The 19204-nt window shown below is 61.4% G+C and overlaps 5 protein-coding genes across 5 annotated transcripts; 2 read left to right on the forward strand and 3 right to left on the reverse strand.

Moving 5' to 3' along the window:
* Nucleotides 1-812: 812 nt before the first annotated feature.
* On the reverse strand, nt 813-4973 carry PAN0_001d0511 (uncharacterized protein; the record flags this gene model as incomplete). Its single annotated transcript, XM_014804126.1, has 1 exon — nt 813-4973. The coding sequence occupies one exon, from the start codon at nt 4971-4973 to the stop codon at nt 813-815; it is 4161 nt and encodes a 1386-aa protein (XP_014659612.1).
* Nucleotides 4974-5688: 715 nt separating this feature from the next.
* On the reverse strand, nt 5689-6828 carry PAN0_001d0512 (uncharacterized protein; the record flags this gene model as incomplete). The annotated part of the gene is made up of 1 exon (XM_014804127.1): nt 5689-6828. One exon carries the CDS (start codon nt 6826-6828, stop codon nt 5689-5691), a length of 1140 nt encoding a protein of 379 aa, XP_014659613.1.
* Nucleotides 6829-8681: 1853 nt separating this feature from the next.
* Nucleotides 8682-12326, forward strand: PAN0_001c0513 (uncharacterized protein; the record flags this gene model as incomplete). Its single annotated transcript, XM_014804128.1, has 1 exon — nt 8682-12326. One exon carries the CDS (start codon nt 8682-8684, stop codon nt 12324-12326), a length of 3645 nt encoding a protein of 1214 aa, XP_014659614.1.
* A 384-nt stretch (nt 12327-12710) lies between these two features.
* On the reverse strand, nt 12711-15542 carry PAN0_001d0514 (SGT1-domain-containing protein; the record flags this gene model as incomplete). The annotated part of the gene is made up of 1 exon (XM_014804129.1): nt 12711-15542. The coding sequence occupies one exon, from the start codon at nt 15540-15542 to the stop codon at nt 12711-12713; it is 2832 nt and encodes a 943-aa protein (XP_014659615.1).
* Nucleotides 15543-16042: 500 nt separating this feature from the next.
* PAN0_001c0515 (sentrin-specific protease) lies at nt 16043-18997 on the forward strand (the record flags this gene model as incomplete). The annotated part of the gene is made up of 1 exon (XM_014804130.1): nt 16043-18997. One exon carries the CDS (start codon nt 16043-16045, stop codon nt 18995-18997), a length of 2955 nt encoding a protein of 984 aa, XP_014659616.1.
* Between the last annotated feature and the right edge of the window lie 207 nt (nt 18998-19204).

A 19204-nucleotide genomic window follows, 5' to 3' on the forward strand; every position in this document is an offset into this window, starting at 1 on the left:
GGCTTTGATTGAGGACTAGGTTGGGACGATCCATGCCCCCGGAAACCTTTGCGTGGCTGGTCGTGCGGCGTACGATCGTGCACACTTTTTTTTCTTCCACCTTTGGATGTAGCCCTATGTTCTTTGGCGTTGTGGCTCTTTGACGATTCGGCTCTGCTCTTGCAGAGATGGCCCGCGAGATATACCCCGCGGTCTCTTTTTTTTTTGCCTCCCTAAACTCCCCCTTTTGACGTTGGTACGATGGATTGGCAGCCACTTCCCATTGTTTATTCCTTTGATGTCCGTCTGCTACGTATCTCTTTTTCTTAACGCCGCGATTTAATCACGAGCCGAACGGCCCAAGGGCGATGTGGCAAGAATGTGTACAAGCTTGAGCGGTGGGAGATGCGGTGGGAAAGCAAGACGGTTCTTTGGCGAGGATCAGGGAGGACTCGTGGATTGGTCAAGGCGATGAACGAGCTTGAGATTCGAAGTGATACGAGGTTGTGTCTCGCACAGGTGTGTTGCGGTTAGCTCGGAGAACGGGGTGAGGGAGTGCTGGACCAAGATCATACCGACGACTGCTTTGTGCTCGCCGATTCTCGGGGGTTTGCAGTTCGTCGATTCTGCGGTGGCGGCTCGTAAGAATTGACACTCGTGGCGACTGGGCCACAATTGGCTCTTGCGGCCGATTTGCTCCTCGTCCAAAGGCACACTTGTCACACTGCACCAGATGCAGTCTCCTCTTCAGCCTCTGCATCTCAGTGCACATTGTCACTCGTCACAACCCTGCACACACCTTGCTTTTACACTGGCAATGGTAATAAACTACTTCACTCGAGCATGTTGCTTCCTCTCTTGGTTGTCCTTTCGAGCAAGCTGCCTAGATCTTGGAGGATCCAAGCCACGACGACCCTCGCGAAGAACTCGGAAGTCCTTGTGAGCTTGCCTTGGATCGTTTGCCTGATCCCTTGTGGTAGGACGGAATAAGCCGTTCTGTTATGCTGTGCAATCCCAATTCCCGTTGGACTTGGCATGGCACCCGTTGGCGACACCACTCTAGCGGCTGGTGGGGGGATACTCTCATCCGCAATGAGAATCCATGTAAGGTGGGAGGACAACACCCGCGTGCGTGTGAGCAATCGCCCCAACAGGTCCATATACACCCCCAACGATCCAGCATCCACTTTACTCTGCCCCGAACCCGTCATCCTATCCAAACCCCTCGTGAAGCGTCCAAATCCCCCCGCAAAACCCTTCTTTCCCCCTCCCATCCCAGCTCCACCCCCAGCTGCCTCGATAAACGCCAGCTTCTTGGACAACGTCGACTGCACCTCGACCATCGTGCCTTCAAACTCCTCCAGATGCTTTACAAATCGACTCGCGTTAGACGTCTCCAACCCCGCCCCACTCCCAAGCGGCAACAACAACGCCTCCCCACCTCGCTCCACCGTCTCGAGGCCAGAGATTAACGCCTCGATCGCTCGAACCTTGGTCTCGACAGCTAGCAGCTTTACCCCACCCTGACGCCAGAGCGACGCGGGGACGTACAGCCGCTCGGTAATCTGAGCTCCTGAAGTCATCGACTTGCTCAGCTGTGCCATCACAAAGAACGGCTTCAACATGGCGTGCGGTGGCTGCGGCAGGCTCGCTCGGCGCGCGGCAGGCAGCCCTCCCGAGGCGTACGACGGTGCACCTGCCGCAAGCGATGGCAATCCCGCCGGAAACAGGTCAGCTATCAGCAGCGGCCCCTCGCCCGCATCTTGACCAGCACCGGATGGTGAGTCGGTCGGCATCGACGTCTCCGCATCGCCGGCCCACGCGCGAGGTAGCGGCATAGCGAGCGACGTCGCCACATCGCCACTACCTCGTGCTGCCACCGCGCCCTTGGCGAGCTGCTTGGCATCCACCGCGCGCGCGAGCTCGAGCGCCGACAGTGTGCGCGCCAGATTCGGCACGGGCGGCAGCGAGTCCTCGCTCGCCGGGGTCGCACCGCCGACCAGCGCCGACGGCACACCGCCCGACGCCGCCGAATTCGCGGCCAGAAACACCGCCGGGATCGACGGCCTCCTCGAGCCCGGCTGCGACGTGGAGCGTTGCCGACTCGACATCGGCACAGACTGCGGGCCGTGCTCTTCGCGAGCATCCGTCTCGTCCATCCCCGGTGTCGCCCTGCCTGCCTGTCCGTCTGCTTCGCCCGCCGCCTGCGAGTCCGCACCATTGGTGGCGGTGGCGATCTTGCGGCGCTGGCTGATCGTACCTGCCAGCACCGACGAGCTGACGAGCGCCGACGCCGTCGTCGCCCTCGGCCGGTTCGGCGCACGCACAGTAATGTTCGAGCCCGCCTCTTCGTCCCACGGCGTCGGATGGTCGTATGCGCTCTCGGTCGGCAATGCAGGGTTCGGCTCGTCGGGTCGTGATTCCGCCGTGCCCGGCCTGCGTACCTGACTCTTGGCGAGCGTGGCACTGTTCACCGCCGCTGCCTCCTCCTTCTTGCGGTCCGAGAGCGACGGCATGCTTGCCTTTTTCAGCAGCGGCCCCTTGAAGCTGAGCGCCCTCGCCCTCTGCGCCAAGCCCATCTTGGCCGGACGCTCGACGGGCTTTTCTGGCGCCTCGACACGCGGTTTGGACGCCGGCGAGGTCAACGACAGCTTGTGCTGGCGCGCAGGCGCCTCGGCCGGGCTGACCACCGCCGAAGCGCGCTCGTCTGCGCCCAGGCCGACATCGCCCGAGGCGTCAAAGTACGGCGTGACGGGCGTGCGCACTTCGTCGTCCAGGCCGTACGAGCGGTATGCGAGCGCACTCGGCTTGAGACGCGCGGCGGCCGTGGTGCTCTGGTACGAGCTGTCCGAGTCGGAGCGGCCGTGCTGCATCTGGCGAGCCGCCAAGTCGGACGGTGAGACGCCACGCTTGTGCACGCCGGCGCCTGCGTCTTTGACGGGCGAGCCGGCCTCGCGGTCGATCTCGGGCGTGGTGGCCTCGATGGCGATGCTGGGCATCTCTTCGGCGATGGCGACAGGTGGAAGGCGCAAGTCCTGCACCTCTTGTTCGTCTGCGATGGAGAGCGAGATCGAGGCGCGGCTGCCACGCGACCCGCGCGAGCCGGGCCTGGCGTGGTCTCTGCGTCGTCTGCGCGGCGACGAGTCGAGCGAGGGCGAGAGCGGCGCATTCTGCATGGGCGGCGACTTGGGCCACGGCAGCTTGGCCTGCGCAGGCTGCTGGTCGATTTGCGGCGAAGAGGACGCCTGCGACGCCGGCGGGAAAGCGCTCTGAACCGGCGTGATGGAGAGAAAGCTTCGCGAATTGTCGCGTGGCGAATAGTGCAGCTCATGCTCGAGCGCTTGACCGTTCATGGTGGGCGTGACTGCTGCCGGATCGTCCTTGGTGTCGTGACGCATCCTGTCGAGCCAATCTGGCTTGGAAGCGGACGGCTGTTCGGCGCCGCTGAAGCTGGTATCGGTGGTGTCCTCGTGTGCGTCCGAATCGTCGGGCGAGTAGATCATGGAGAGCAGCCGGATGCGGTCTGCATAGGTATCGTGGATGACGCGCAGCCTCCTGCGCTCCTCCTCCCTGCTGGGTCTGGATCGCTTGCCATTGCGCGGCGCGATGCGCTCCATGACTTCCTCGAGCAGCCTCACCGCCTGCTTGTACGCCGAGATGGCCTCGGGCACGTTGTTGGCGCTGTCGAGCTGTACGGCATTCTGCGCCTTTTGCAGTGCGATGGTGAGGATGTTTTTGCTGCTCAGAGGCGCGCCGTTGGCGTTGAGGAGCGAGCCGGCCGAAGCGCCGGGCATGGCGCCCAGCGCTGCGATATCTGCGTCGGACAAGGTTCCGCGAGGCGAGTTGCTGCGGTGCTCGGTGGATCCCGTCGCACGCGCAGCTTGCGCTTCCGAGGAGGAGCGAGCGGGCCTGTTGTCTGTGTCGGCGAGCGACTCTTGGGCCAAGGGTGGAGGGATGCCTTGCCGGCTGAAGCGATTGTGGTAGCCGCTGCCGAGCATGCCTGCGACGGACGGTGCGCGCGAGGAGCCGGCGCTTGAAGAGGGGAGCGAATTGGACTGAGACGAGTTGGTAGCCATGCCGACGGCGTGACGATTGAGCATGGCGTCTGGTGCGTCTGTGCGGTCGTATGCATCGGTAGGCGCTGTCGAGAAGCCAGGGGGCGAGTTGGCGCCATCGATGCCCAGGCCACGAGGCGCGCCAGATGCGCTGGAATGCGACCAGGGGTGCGAGCGTTCCACGTCCAAGCTGGCATTGCGCGCCTCCACGGCGGATTGAAGCGAGACATTGCGCGACTGGGCGATGAAGGCGATAGAGTCGTCCTTCTTGTACGCGAGACGGCCGAGACGACCGCCCCTGGACTGGTGTGGCGCTGCTGAGGCCGACTGGGGCTGGTCCCTGGTACTCGACGGTGCGACGAGAGTGTCGGTGAGGTTAGATTGGAGCAAAGGTCTGACTGGCCGAGTGCGTCCTGTCGATGCGTCGTCGCGAGCTCGAGGGTCAAAGTCGAGCATGCCCATTGCGCTGGCGGCGCGTGTTGACTGAGGCTGATCAGACACAGCTGCGGGAAGCGACGAGTGATTCTCCTCGAGCGACTCTTCGATCTGAGCTGGGACTGCTTTGTTACGATTGCGACGGCCGAAGAAGCTGGAGTCGTTGGATGAATAGGTGTCGGTGTGATTTGTGGAAGTCGAGGCGGTTCTGGAATGGGCGGCATCATTGGCTGGTGTGGATCTGCCGAGCAACGCACCGAGACGGCTGCCGCGCGAAGAGGGTTTGGCGTTGGGACGCGTGGGTGACGAGAACTCTGCGCGACCTGTGGGTGGTGGTGGTGAAGAAGCCGGACCACGCGAGCTGCCGGGTCGGGAGCCCGAGCCTGGGGAGCTGTCGGAAGCCGAAGCGCGCATGGACGATGACGGGTAGGTCGACACGTCGTGCGAGCCGGCGTAGTCACGCTGGCTTGGCGGTGCGACCGCGGCACGCTGGGCTGCCGACATGGTGCAGCTGATCTAGCCCTGATGAGCGCAGGAGGCGGGATGAGGGGATGATCCCTCGGCGCCCGATGGATGTGCTCTGACTCGGGGGTCAAAGATGGACGTGGCGGGCGAGCATGAGAGCGGGTGTGAGTGCGATGGTGTTGACGACGGTGGCGATGTTGCGGTGTGGAAGGTGGTGGAGAGCTTGGATGAGGGACCTGATTCAGATGGCCGAGACACGTTCGGTTGGCGTTGGCCGCGCACTCACGCGCTGCTGCTGCTGCTGTTGCTGGTCTGTGTGGTGCAGCAGCGCTTCACTCACACTCAAATTGGGCGCTGCCAGATTTGCGCTGCCAAATCTCAGAGCTGCTGGCGCTGCTCCGCGTTTGGCAGAGCGCCGCCGCTGAATTTCGGCACCTTTTCCGGCCTCAGCTTGAGCTTTTTCAACTTTTTTGAGCTTTTGGACCCGCTCTTGGCGCGACCCCTTCAAAACCACGCGCTTGCTGTGCCGCATGCTGCTCGCTCACTCTACCTATCGCAGTCAAGTCTATACGACAAAGAAAGTGGGGATGGAATTGACACCATCATATGCGAGCAAGCCAAGAGAGAGAGAGTGAGAGAGAGAGAAAGCACAAGAATATAAATAATACAGCGGTGGACCCATTACACGGCGGGACCCTTGAATTGATCCCATGCTACACACGATCGAGACACAAGAGCGATGGAGAGAGAATTGTCAATCCAAGCTCAGGCGCGGTTGGAGATGCAACACGCTGGTGCTGCCGTCGCCGAGATGGGTGAGCGTCTTGCCGTCGTATCCGACGAGGTAGCCGCTGTCGGCGCCGGCGCCTGCAGCCGCGTGGTCCTTGCGTGTGCGTGCAATGGCGTGCTTGAGGCCGCGGTCAAAGTTGATCATGCACTGGATCGTCATGGCCGCCGTGATGAGCAGCAGCAGCATCGAGAGCGTCGAGAAGACCGTCAAGCTCTTGTACACCTCCTTGTACAGCGTATCCTTGAGCTGCCAGATGCGGAAGAGCTTGTACACAAAGTACACCATGGCGCCCGTCAGTCCGACCAGAAACGCGAGCATGCCGTACTTGAGCTCCTTGCGCACCGAGTACCACGCAAAGAAGAGGATGAGCAGCGAAAACGGCGCCGAGATGATGGTGATCCAGCGTTCGGCCGTGCCGATCTGCTTGACCACCAGCACGAGCTGGATGCAGTACGCGATGAAGATGAAAAAGTCAAACTTGAGCAGCGCCACGTAGACCTGGTAGTGCAGGTAGCCGCGCTTGAGGCTGCGGTCCGCGCCGATCTTCTTGTAGATCTGCCAGCCAAACTCCTTCCACAACTTCCATCCGAGCACCACAAACGAGATCTCGGCGAGCGCGATCACGATCGGGATGGCGCCCGTGAGCACCTGCACGGGAACGGTCTGCGACGAGCCCTGCGCCACGCCGTCGCCGAGCACCGTGCGCATTTCGGAGATCTGGATGAGCGAATATACGAGAAAGCACGCGTTGAAGATGATGGAGCCGATCACCAGGATGGTGTTTCGGTTGATCACCGCATCCACGGCGAGCAAGAACTGGTAGATGTGCGCGATGGAGAAGACGATGACGAATACGGGCAGCGCTCTGGATTTGGACTCGTCGTCCGGTGTCGGATGCGTCTTGCGGTGGAACTGGTAGCGGACAAAGAGCATGCTCTCGATGGCAATGTTGATCGATGCCTCTGCCAACGTGATGAGCAGGAAGAGCCTACACGCCCACGAGTCGGGGATCCACGCCCAGCATCTGCTGATGCCCTTGGCGGGTGGCGGATATGCGTACGATCTCTGACGGCTCGAGCCGCTGGATTTGGAGGGGATACCCATGACCGGCAGGGATTCCCTTGAGGTGCTGCTGATGGATGCGGTGTGTTGACCCCAGGTGTAAGGTTGCTACTGAAAGCTTGGCAGACTGTGATACTGCTGCGATGCTTCGATGACGCTTTTCACCTTGTCGCAGGCTGGACCGGCCAGAGACGACAGGAAATGGAAACGGGATGAGGCTGTGCCTGTGGCGCTCAAATGAATGTGGTAGATGTCGGACAGACGCGGATGCGCGATTGTGAAACACGGTCGAAGTGTGGAAAGGTGGAGAGACGAGGTCGGCTGTTGCAAGGCACGGTAGTGTGAATGGAGCCGGTCGATTGCGCAAGGTGGGATGGGGGAGGCTGTGTCGATAATGAAATGAATGTGTGAGTCTGGTGTGGGGTGGAGAGAGACGGCGCGTTTGTTCACGGTCGAGCGAGCCAGCGTCGGCGATGAACAAGAGAGCGAGCGACGGGGAGAGAAGAGTCCAGATGGAGAGGGTGGGGACGAGGTTGAGATTGAGGTTGAGGATAGGGTGAGGTGATGAGGAGAGTGGCAGGCGACTGACTCCAGGCGGTGGTGCCAAGGATATGCAGCCGCTGCTGCTGCTGCTGCTGCTGCTGCTGCTCGTCTCTCCAGACTGGGCTCAGCTCGGCGAGGGCGGCCAGGGGGCGGCACCAGAGGCAGAGGCTGCTCTCTCCAACGGGACGTGATGCCAAGCGAGCCACCCCGAAATCAAAAAGAGAGAGTCGGCTGCACCGCGCCGCTCCACGCGCCCTTTCCACAAATCCGCTGAAACCAACACGACAGCACACAGAGCAGCGCAGCGCAGCGCAGCGCCGCCCTTTTTCAACACCTCGGACGCGGACCCCTCTTTGGCCCCCCCAAATCCAGCTTGGCCTGCACTCGCTCGGATATTGGCCTTGGCCTGCGCTTGTATCGGCAGGGTGCGCATCGGGCATCCAGCGACCGTGCATCTAAATTGCCTCCCAAGATCCCGGCTCAACATCACCACTTCATCGCCACATCTTTTGCACTATCCGACCGCATCTGCGTGTACGAAAGGAAGAAAGGTTGCATTGCATACTGGCGATAAAAGAAGGAACAGGTGAAAAAGGTGAAAGATGTGGCTGATCATAATTGTGCCCGCATCTATGGGCTGGCATTCCCGAGTGGGAAGCGCAGAGACGGGGCACACTCAAATCGTCAGCCTACGCCCAGGGACGATTTGTTCTGAGAGCCTTCGGTTTCCGACCTCGGACGCGCACATGGCGAGCCGAGGCGTGAAGGGACTGGAAGGCGCATCAGACGCCCCCTCCGTCACCTTCAGACGCTGGATATGGAAGAGAAGAAGGATGGACGTGCGACGGCCATGCGAAAACCAAAAGGGCAGCGGGCGCTCAACCTTTTTTTTTTCCCTCCCGCCTTGAGGCATCGCAAGATCCGAATCGACTGGCGACTCAAGATCGGCGATTTTGCTTTGGCTTGCCGCGTGGCTCTCGGCGGCCCAACCGACCCGCTAAATCAGCAGAGCGGGTGCTGGCGCTGTGTCGCTGGCCCGCGGCGCACTGTCCAAGGCCCACAAAGTGAATCCGAGTTGGTTGGCCGTGGCCGAGAACAACACCTCCTGCACGTCACAAGTTGGCACCCAACCGTTAGAACAAGCGACTGCCGCTTGCAATCCCAACCCATCCCGTCTGGCTCGACAACCACCTCCTCCCACCAACGCAAACAGAGTACGGCGCCTCTACACCACCATCACATCATCGATGGCCACTCGCATCTCACAATGATCCATGCACGATAGACGTGGCTCTCAGCATCTTTCCCCTCTAGCACTTTCCGCCGCGACCTAGCACTGTGCTCGCTCCGTCATGACAGCCGACGCAGAGGCGGCGTCGAGCAACTCGGCCGCAGATGTAGCGGCTGACCACCCAGACCAACAGAGCCACCCCCACAGCGCCCCAGATCTCGACCTCAGCGTCGTACAGGACCCCATCCTTGATCTGTGTCCATCTCTCGACATCCTCAAACAGATCGCACGTTCCACCGCTCTCGATGTCCAAGTCAAGAAGGACAAGCTCACCAGGGCTCTCCTCCGAGCCGCCAGCAACGGCGACACCGACATGCTCTCCTGGCTCCTCGACTCCAGGGCCGAAGCTCGTCAGCTCATCTCGCTCCCATCGTCCCACAGAGACTCGCACGGCAGATCCGTCGTCGCCTTCGATCAAATGCGCGACGACGAAGGCTCCGGTCCCGTCGTGCTCGCTACCTGTGCAGGTCACATCGATGCCGTCACTATGCTTGCGCTCAACGGCGCGCCCATCGACGAGCGCGACGCTTGCGGCTGGACTCCTCTAATGTGGGCCATCAACAGCTCCAACCTCCAGCTCGCCAGCTTCCTCCTCAGCCGGGGCGCCGACGTCGACGCAAAAAGCTCCAAGGGCACCACCTGCGAAGATTTCATCCTCTCCGCTGCTCCTCAGGCCGCCACTTCCCAATCACCTGCTACCCAATCGCGCTTCTCCACCTCGGCTTCCAACGAGCGCGAGGCCATCGCAGACCTCGTCTACGAACATCAGCGATATCTCTCCGTTCAGCAGTCCGCCGCACAACGCCTCAATTCCCTCTACCTCGACTCTTCGCCCGACCGCAATCCTTCGGCGCCGTCCAGCGCCGCCGACTCGGATCGCCAAGACAACAACGCCAGCCCCACCCGTGCGCCCAGATCCTCGGCCTCGTCATCCAGCCCTTTCAAGCCTGGCCATTCCCGTACCGGCTCCCAACTCACACAGCGCAGGCTCGTCGGTCGATACGAACGCGCCCACCTCGCAGAGCAGAAGAATAAGCAGAAGGAGCTCACCGACACGCGCAAGAGCGCCATGGCCGACATTGCAACCCTGCTCGAACTCGACCTCGACAGCCTCATGGGCGAGCCCACCTCGGTCGACTCGAATCCGGGCAATGCCACTTTTGCACGTCGCAGGAGGGGCGCTGCCGCCAAACCCGCCCATGCCGGCCTTGCTTCCGGCTGCGGCGCCGCCGAGGTCGGCGCCGATCTGCTCTCGGTCGAATTCGACTGGAAGAAGGTGTGCAGCGACCAGATGCTCGTCTTTGGCACCGCCGACCTCGAACCCCTGCTCACCATGCTCATCACCCACATGAAGCCCGTCCGAGCTCCCTGGACCTCGCGCGCAGCTCCCGCCAACGTCATCTTCCTCTGTGCCAGGTACGCCTGCTCGTTGCACGACGAGGATCTGCTCGAGGAACTCTTCCTCGGCGCCATCGACCGCATCGAAGGCACCATCTACGCAAAGCCCACCGACATGACCTGTCTTGCCTTCTGGCTCTACAACTGCTGCCTCCTCCACTACTACGTCGGCAAGGACCGCACGCTGCGCAACTCGAGCTCCGTCACAGAGTACCGCAGCCTCTTGGCCGACCTGCTCAACGAGATCTTTGTCTTTATCATCCGCGACGCAGAGAGGCGCATCGACAAGGTGCTCGATGCCGCCATGCTTGATCACGAGCCCATCCCCGGATTCGAAGAGGTCCGTTTCGAGGGCGAGTGGAAGTTCATCAAGACTTTGACGGGCAGCGTCAAGGGGATCGGGCAGCAGGGCTCGCTGTCGCAGGGGATGACGTCGAGCCCCAGCTCACGCACGCCCATCAGCCAGATCTTTGGAGGCGGCCGTAAGGACGACACGCAGGGCTCGAGCCATCCCAAGAGCGGATCGGCAGAGGGGCCGACGCTGTCCTCCTCTCCTTCCATCGGCAATGGTCGGCCATCGAGCGCGTTCAGTTCCAACACGATTGGACCTTCCACCTTGCGCTCGAATGGCATCGATGGTTCGCCACGCAAGGGTCTGGGTGAGCCCTTCCGCGCGATCCGCGAAGTGTCGTACAACGCAAGTGCCAACGATCTGCTCACGACACCGACGCCACGAACCATCACCTCGCTGCTCACGTCGACGCTGCAGGTGCTGCAGTTCTACGAGATCAATCCGGCCATCATCGTGCAGGCGCTCTCGCAGATCTTCTTCTGGGTGGGCTGCGAGCTCTTCAACCGCGTCCTGACGCGCAAGCGCTACCTCTGCCGCTCTCGCGCCATTCAGATCCGCATGAACGTCAGTGCGCTCGAGGACTGGGCGCGCAGCAATGCGTTGCCGCTCAGCATTGTGCATGCTCATCTGTCGCCGCTCTCCCAGCTCATCTCGTGGCTGCAGTGCCAGAGTTCGCTGCAGGAGTTTGATGGGCTCATCGCCACCATGCAGGGGCTCAAGGCTCTCACGCCCATCCAGATGCGAAGGGTGGTCAAGGAGTATCGGTACGAGGTGGGCGAGACGAGGATGAGCGAAGAGTGCGTGCAGTACTTGGACCAGCTCATCATCGATTGGAAGCGGAGACAGGAGGATCAGCTGCGCCAGGCGCGCGAGGAGGCACGAGATGTGCAGCGCAGGAAGAAGAGGGCCAAGAAGCAGCAGTCGCACCACCAGCGCTCGGGCACCGCAAGGCAGGAAGACTATACGCCCGAAACCAGTTCGTCTCGCTCACGGTCGTTGGGTGAAGAGAACGACGTCAGTGATGAGGAGGACGAGGCAGACGACGATATGCAGCTGTCGAGCGAGGCTGATGGGCAGGCGGGGGATGCAAGCGTCAATAGCACTGGTACGGCCAAGGTGGCTCGGCACGAGGCTGAGGCGCTCACGGTGGCGGAAGCGGTTGCGCGATCGGCACAGGAGATGATCGACGGGCTGTTTACGCCCGGCAAGAGCATGTCGGACTATGTTCCGCCATGGACAGCTGCTGGTCCTCCGCTGGGTCTGCACGACGATGTAGCTGGAGGAAGCGTACCTCCGTCTCCGGCAAAGGGTGAGGGGCTGCTGAATAGCCGCGAGATGCTGCCGTTTGCACTGCCGTCTCGACGGGGTGCGCTGATCGTGACGCCTGGTGACGCATTCGGCTTTGGACGCGGACACTTTACGGGCACAGGTACGCCATCGGTGCGCAGCGTGAACGGCGACGTGTCGAGCGGGAACAGTTCGGCTGCATCGTCGCGCCGATCGTCCATCTCTGCATCCCAGTCGGTTGCGGGCGAGGAGGTCGAGATGGACAGTGACACTTCATCGCGCACGGATGCAAGCGGCGTCAGTCGGGCAAGCAGCCTCTTCCCGCAGGGTAAAGGTTTTGCTGCCGGTGGGTATTGGTCACCTGTACCGTTGCTGCCCGATGGAATGCTGGATCGGATCGACGCGATGATCAGTGCAGCCGCGGCTCTCGCTCCTGCAGCAGATAAGGAGACGAATATTCTGTTGGCCCGACATGCGTCCGATGAACATCTCCCGGGTGCGGGGGATGTCGGGCTGCCAAGAGCCAGCAGGATCGTCATTCCCCCCAGGGACGGGTCGATGGCACAGCCACAGGTGGACGAGTTTGGAAGGTTAACTGGGACAAAGGAGGATGTCAAAATCCCAGGCCCGCAGAGGAGGGATACGATCAAGGCGTCCATGTTTGGGTAATGCTATTGCGACGAATACCGAGTAGCAAGGGTAGCGACGTGCTGCGGTTTGTGTGGAAAGCGATGCCGGTATTCTACCCGGGCGGTTGTGGTGGTGATTGCGAGACGCCGACGTGGATGAGGCCGATATGGGAATCGTCCATCGCCAACGTGGCAGTAGGATTGGAGATTCACCCGTGCAGCGCGGTGGCCTGCAGACTGTGATAAAGCTTGCTGCAACACAAACGGTCAATTGTCGCTTGGCCTCGCGATGGGAGTCGACGATCCACACCTGCCTGCACCGAGATCGACGTTTGGTTCAAGCTGCCGTGCTCGAATCAGAGATTGCCGCCACGAGTGCACCTTTACAACCACAGTCTTTCCTAGCTAGCCGTGAAATGGACCATCACAGGGAGGTAGAGTCCTGGTCGGCGGGGAGCGATCCGAGGCCGAACCGTTGCATGAGCTGCTGGACGGGCCCCGTGGCGGCCGCACCCGACTGGGCCTGGAACGAACGTAGGAACGAGGCGAGCTGGTCCGCCTCCACCGCCTTCCCACCGCCAAGCAGCGTCTCCAAAGATGCAGGCAGGTCGCTCTCGGACGTGAGCAGGTGCGAAAGCAGCTCCGCGTCCATTGAGTCCGGCTTGGAGGAATCCTCATCACCACGAGAGTGTGGGAGATTGCGGCTGGGAGAGGTGGATTTGAGACTGTTGAGTCGACGATCCATGGCGGCCATCACATCTTCAAACGTAGACATCTCGACGTCTTGCACTTGCCCCTGCAATTCCTCCTCGTCTACTCTTGCCGCCTTGGCCACTTTGGCCGGCTTGGGCGTGTTTGGCGCTGATGTCTTGGCTGCGCTCGATTGGGACGGTACGAATTGGCCCCTCTGCTTGCGCTCGCTGAGAATCTCTTCGTACTGCTCCTTTGAGAGGCCAAGACTGATGCGCGCGAATTCGAGCATGTTGGCCACCTCTGTCTCCTCGTCCCACGCCTCGGGTCCATCCTGCACATCCAACTCGGGCTCGGGCACGTCGGGATCCAGGTCGTACTCTTGCGCACGCTGACGTCGGATCTCGGGCTCAGCTTCCTCTTGGATCTCCCCGTCCGAGTCGTCCGCTCCGTCAATGTGCTCGTGACCCTGGCTAGAGAGCAGTGCCGAGGTCTCGCGCATGTACTGCGACGCCAACCTGCGTCGAAGCTCTCCCTCGGCCGCACTGAGGTGGTTGCCAACAGTCACTGTTCCTTCTTCCGTGACCGGCTGGGGCGCGCGAGAGGCGGAAAGCGCGTCGATCGAGTCGACAAATCCTGCATTGCCCTTTGCAGTAGAGGAGGTCGTGGGACGCAGCCACTCGGTATCCGACATGCGCGGAAGCAACCGCTCGAGCATCTTGCGTTTTTCTTGCTCGCCATCGCGCTCGAGACGCTGCGACACCTCGACGCGAATGCGCCGCTCCTGCTCTTCTTCGTCTTCGTCCTCGAACCAAAGCTCGTCGTCGTCCAGCATGGCCTCGGCCTCGTCTTCGAACACCGCACCGCGCACGTCCGACTTGGTCTCGAGGAACGCAGTCATCTTGGTGTTGAAGGCACCCAGCCGTTGAAAGGCGTCTTCTTCATCGACAGCCCGTGGGGCTTCCTGAGTCGGCCCAGATTTCGCAGCAAGGATCGACTCGACGTCGCCGGGCGAGAGATGTAGCCACGCATCGTCGTCTTCGTGCCGCCGAAGCTCATCTAGCGCCGCTTCGGGGGGATGCGACTGCACAGCCGGTATGTCTGAGGCGAAGCCCGAAAGGATACGGTCGACTGTCTCGCAGAGCGGAGTTTGTTCGAGATCAATGTCGGTAGTCGCGGTCTGGGCGTACTGCGCGAGTGCCTGTGTCTCGAGCTGCTTCCACTTTGCACTTCCCTGCAGTTCGCCCTGAAAGAAGCCGAGCCGTGTGAGGCTGGCGAGCAAGTTTTGACGCTCTGCCTCCGAAATGGCCGCCTGTGGGCTCATAGAACGGCCGCCGGAGCGGGTTCGACGGGAAGAGGATTCGGCAAACGCCATTTCGAGACCGCACCAGATCTTGGCGCCCAGATCATGCCAACGGCCGCGTGCGATTTCAGCCTGCACTTGCTGCTCGTCCTGAATCTTTGGCCCGCTCTGGGCAGAGCTGCGAGAGTGTACATGCACACGGTAGCGCTCGACAGCGGCTTGCCATTGCGGCCCGAGCTGGCGCGGAGGGAAGAAGCGGTCGTGCAGCAGCTGGGCGTACAGATGGCGTGTCATGCGGACGCGCGTCAACACAATGTCGTTCGGGCTTGATTGATCCTGCTGAGAGGCTGTTGCGACGCTGCTAGAGGATGTGGGTTGGGTGGGCGGTGGGAAGCGGACGAGACGAGATGCCGAGCGAGAGCTGAGCGGGTCGCGCGACTGGATGGCGGCAACGCAGCTGGCTACGAGCTGTGGCTCCGCCTCGAGCGCCTGTGCGACCTGGCGCGGGAGGAACACGAGTGTACGGTGGTGGTGGCTCGATGCTATTGACGGATACTCGTATGCACGCGCCAAGGCTGCCGCTTCGACATCGTCAGGCGCCCTCGTGAGTACGGACGGGTCGCGCACCAATCCGATCGCCCGCGGAATCGGGATGGCTTCGTCAGAGTTTTGCGCAAGGTGTGGCGCCACGAGATGCAGATGTCCGTTATGTATCCATACGCGGTTGACGACGCTTTCGGGCGTGACCCAGTCTGGCAGATGCTCGGCCGCCTCGATGAGCAGGAACTGGCCATCCTCGTCCTCGATGCTGATGCAAAGCGCGTGCTCGGCGAGCTCGCTCGAGGCGCGCAGCAGCAGATGTGTGGCAAACCATTCATCCTCCATGCATTCGCCACCGGTACGCAGATGAAAGAGGATGTGCGCTGGCTGTGCTGGCTGCTTGGACGTAGAGGGACGAGACGAGGCCGGCGGATTGACGATGGAGATGGCTGGCGGCTCGCGGTGCCAGATGTACTGATCGATGCCGAGGTCAGGCGAGGAATGCGAGTGGTCGTGAATGATCTGTCGCAGGCGAGCTGCGACAAGTGAAAGCTGAGCGAATTGATCGATGGAAGAGGACGACGAGTTAGGTTCGGTCGGTGAAGCTACGTAGATGCGTGCCACCAGCGCCTGTTGCTTTTCTGCGCTGGCAGCTGCCGCCAACAGCCCCGTGACATCGGAGAACGGCAGCGCTCCATCTGGAGGAGCATTGCGTCCCTCCATGGCTGCAAGGAGCGAGCGGGTGATGGTGACGGTGGTGGACGAAGAAAGCTGAGTCGAAGAAAGCCTGTCCAACTCGATTCCAACTGTCACGGCGTTCTTCCAACTTTCCAACTTTTTGCCTCCACATTTCGGCCTCCTTTTTGTGATCTTTATTCCTTTTCTTGTGCCGCATTTGTCGAGGTGATTTTTTGGCGCAGTGCGGCTGCTGTTGGCGCTTTGCAGCGGAGAGTGGAAGAGCGGATTTCCGCCATGGATGCCTCTCTGTCAGTCTGCGATGGCCGGCTTCCGCATTGTGTGTTGAAGCGCGTTTTGGCCTTTCCTTCTCGCTTCCACTCGACACGACGCACACGCTTCGTCACTCAACACTTGCCCACCACCTCATTCATCCTCGACCTCGACCTCATATCCATTGCCGCACGTCAAGGATCCAACCCATACATCGTAGCCTCCGCACGACACACTACACCGAAGCCAGGACGCCATCCGCGCCTGTGCGCGCTATGCCGTCCAAAAGAAGGCGCCCGGCGCTAGACTCTCCCGCACAGAACCACGCCGCATCATCCTCGTCATCATCCTCCTCCGCACAGCTGAACGGTATTCTACCAACAACCCCGACGCATCATATGGCATTGGTGCAGACCGGGCAGCAATCTCCCTCGTTCTTTCAACGCGTCGCTCACTACGCCCGCCTCTTTACACCTTCTCGCAAGCGCCCGCGCATCGACTCAGCCTCTAGCTCCTTACGAGACGCTTCGCCTTCCGCCAGAATACTAGCTTCCGACGACACCCCAGAAGCTCCGGCCAGCGGCTTTGTCGAACTCACGCCTTCCCGATCCTCCCAGTCCTCGGCTCTTGCTTCCGCATCGCCCGCCGACAAACTCGCCGCGCACTTGATCTTCCCTCAAGAAGGCGCCATTCGCGATCCTCTCGGCCGCACATCGGTCGGATCGCCCCTCGGCGCCCGCTCGGTCTCCATTACCGACACCCGCAGCTCGTCCGAGGAGGCCGCAGAGATGCAGATCGAAGCTCCCTCTTCCGCCTCGAGTCCGAGTCCTCCCACCAACGCCGAACTGCCGCCATTGCTCATCGAGTCCCGCAACACCGACGGAAAACAACCTGCTGATGACCAGAATGCAGCTCAGCCAAGTTCAGCCGCACTACCATCATCTCCACTTGGTCCGCTTCCACCAACTCCTAGCACCGAGGCATCGTCCCAGCTGGCTTTGCAGCCAGTCGACCACAAAGACGCTCCCCAACAGCCAGCTCTGCAGTCAGACACTCCCAAGCCAAGCGCCGAAGCAGACCTGATTCCATCAGCGACCGCCGAGACTGACGACATGGCCGCCTCGGATGCGCATTCACACTCGTCCTCATCCGTGCACGACGATTCCAAGAGCAGCAATGCCAACGCAGCTCTTCCCACAGATGCCGACGTCGACCACATCCAGGCCATCTCGACTGCCAAAGTCGGCGACAACATCGAGGGCCTCCTCACCTGGTCAGCACCGCTCACCACGCAGGACGTCGAGCCGCCCTCAGCTTCGCCCTCCGAGGCGGCTGACTCTGCGTCATCGACAGCCGAGTCGGGGACGCGGCCGGATCCGCCCCCGGTCGCTGCCAACAACGTCGTCGACATGACCGGCCTCTCGGACGACTCCTCCTCGAGCGAAGACGACGACCCGGACAAGGAGAACGACATCTCGCTCGTCCAACCCTCGCCCCTCCTCACCTCGGACGCCACGCTGACGTCGTTCGACAACTTTACCCCTTCGCAGCCAGACTTTCGCGCGCCGCAGTCGAGGCACTCTTTCGGCGGGCCTATGACGCAAGCGGCTCTGCGAGAGCAACGCAGTGCGGCGCATCACTCATCCCGATTTGCGACGACGTTCGGCGCCGCTCAAGATGGTTCCGCAGACGAATTGGCAACCGAGCAGATTCGAAGCATCGGTCTGCAGAGCATCGGTCGGCAGACCTCCTTCGTCCAACCTGCCCGCCATCGCCTGCCGCAGGCCTCCACGCCTCGTCAAAGCCTCCCATCGCCCGGGCTTCATCGCTCCATGTCCATCGACAGCACCGCCTCCTCCCTTGCCTCGGACGCCACAGCTCACCGCAAGAGGAGGAGCTCCGGCATCGGCTTCACCAAACGCACCCACATTTTCCAGAAGCAGCATGCACAGGTCGTAAGCGCCTACAATCTCGATGCCATCAAGGCATCGCTCAAAAAGATCAACTTCATGCGCACGTCGCAGCGCAAGACGCTGCTCACGCAGGAACAGTTTGTCGGCCTAGCACTCAAGAGGAGGCAGGTGCAGAGGTTCATCGATGGCGAGAACAAGCATCCGGCGTCGCGCGATGATTCGATAGAGATCCTGATGCGCAAGTTCATGCGCCAGAAGCAGATCGATGCGCAATCCGCCGTGCTCCCCGTCTCCGGCCCCAAGCTGGTCCAGATGGAGAGGCTGGCGCGCGAACGACGCGCCCAGGCAAAGAAGCTGCGCGGCGTGCTTGGCAGGCAGGCGCTGCCTGCTGAGCTGACCGAAGAGCAGGACAAGATGGCCAGCGCCACACTCTCCAAGCGCGGCCAGATTGCGGCGATTCCCGGTGCCCAGGTGGAGGACCATGATGTGCAGAAGCTGCGTCCGCGCCAGTGGCTCAACGACGAAGTTATCAACTTTTACGGCAACCTCATCCTGCAGCGCGCCAACGATGCCGACAAGCGCCGCACAGAGGCCATGAAGACAGCCACGTCCGACGCGAGTGCCGCGCCCGAAAAGCCATTGGTGGGCAAGTCGGCTCGGGCTGGCGGCAAACCGCAGCCAAAGCGGCCGTACGACGCAGCGCTCGATGCCTTCTGGCGCGTGCACTTCTTTTCTTCGTTCTTCTGGGAGAATCTCAAGAACCGCGGCTTTGACGGCGTCAAGCGCTGGACGCGTCGCATCGACATCTTCACCAAGGACCTCGTGCTCTTCCCCATCAACCTTGGCAACTCGCACTGGGTGTGTGGCGCCATCAATCTGCGTCGTCGGCGCTTCGAGTACTACGACTCGCTCGGTGCGCGCAATCCGCGCGCCTTTGAGCTCATGCGCACCTACCTCGCCGAAGAAGCCAAGGACAAAAAGAAGAAGCACATCGACCTGCGGGGCTGGCGCGATGTGTTTAGCGACGAGTCTCCGCAGCAGGAGAACGGATACGACTGCGGCGTGTTTGCCGCCCAGACGCTCGAACAGATCAGCCGCCGCGACCCACATACGCCGATTCCGATGGATCCGCCGACGATTTCGTGGTCTTCGGACGATATCGAGGCGGACGCAGGCAGGATGAAGATCACCGGCGCCGACGCGGAAGAGGACGACCACGATGTGGATGAGTACGAGTGGAATTTCGGCCAGGAGAACATGCCGTACCTTCGCCGAAGAATGGTGTACGAAATCGCCTCGCAGCGCTTGCTTGATTGAGAGCGCGCGGTGCGCCGACTGCACGTGGCGTCGTGAACAGAAGCTCTAATCAGAACCATGTACTTGTAGCTCCGTGTGCATCGTGAAGCGGCTCGACTGAGGTGCGCATCTGAAGTCTCTTGTTTGGTGAAGGGTGGAGTTCAGGGTCCAGTCTGAAGATCCGAGAGCCGAGTTCCGCGGCATGTCAGTGAAAAGATGGCCGTGTGG

The sequence above is a fragment of the Moesziomyces antarcticus genome (assembly GCF_000747765.1).
Source record: "Moesziomyces antarcticus DNA, scaffold: scaffold_v10001, strain JCM 10317, whole genome shotgun sequence".
NCBI lineage: Eukaryota > Fungi > Basidiomycota > Ustilaginomycetes > Ustilaginales > Ustilaginaceae > Moesziomyces > Moesziomyces antarcticus.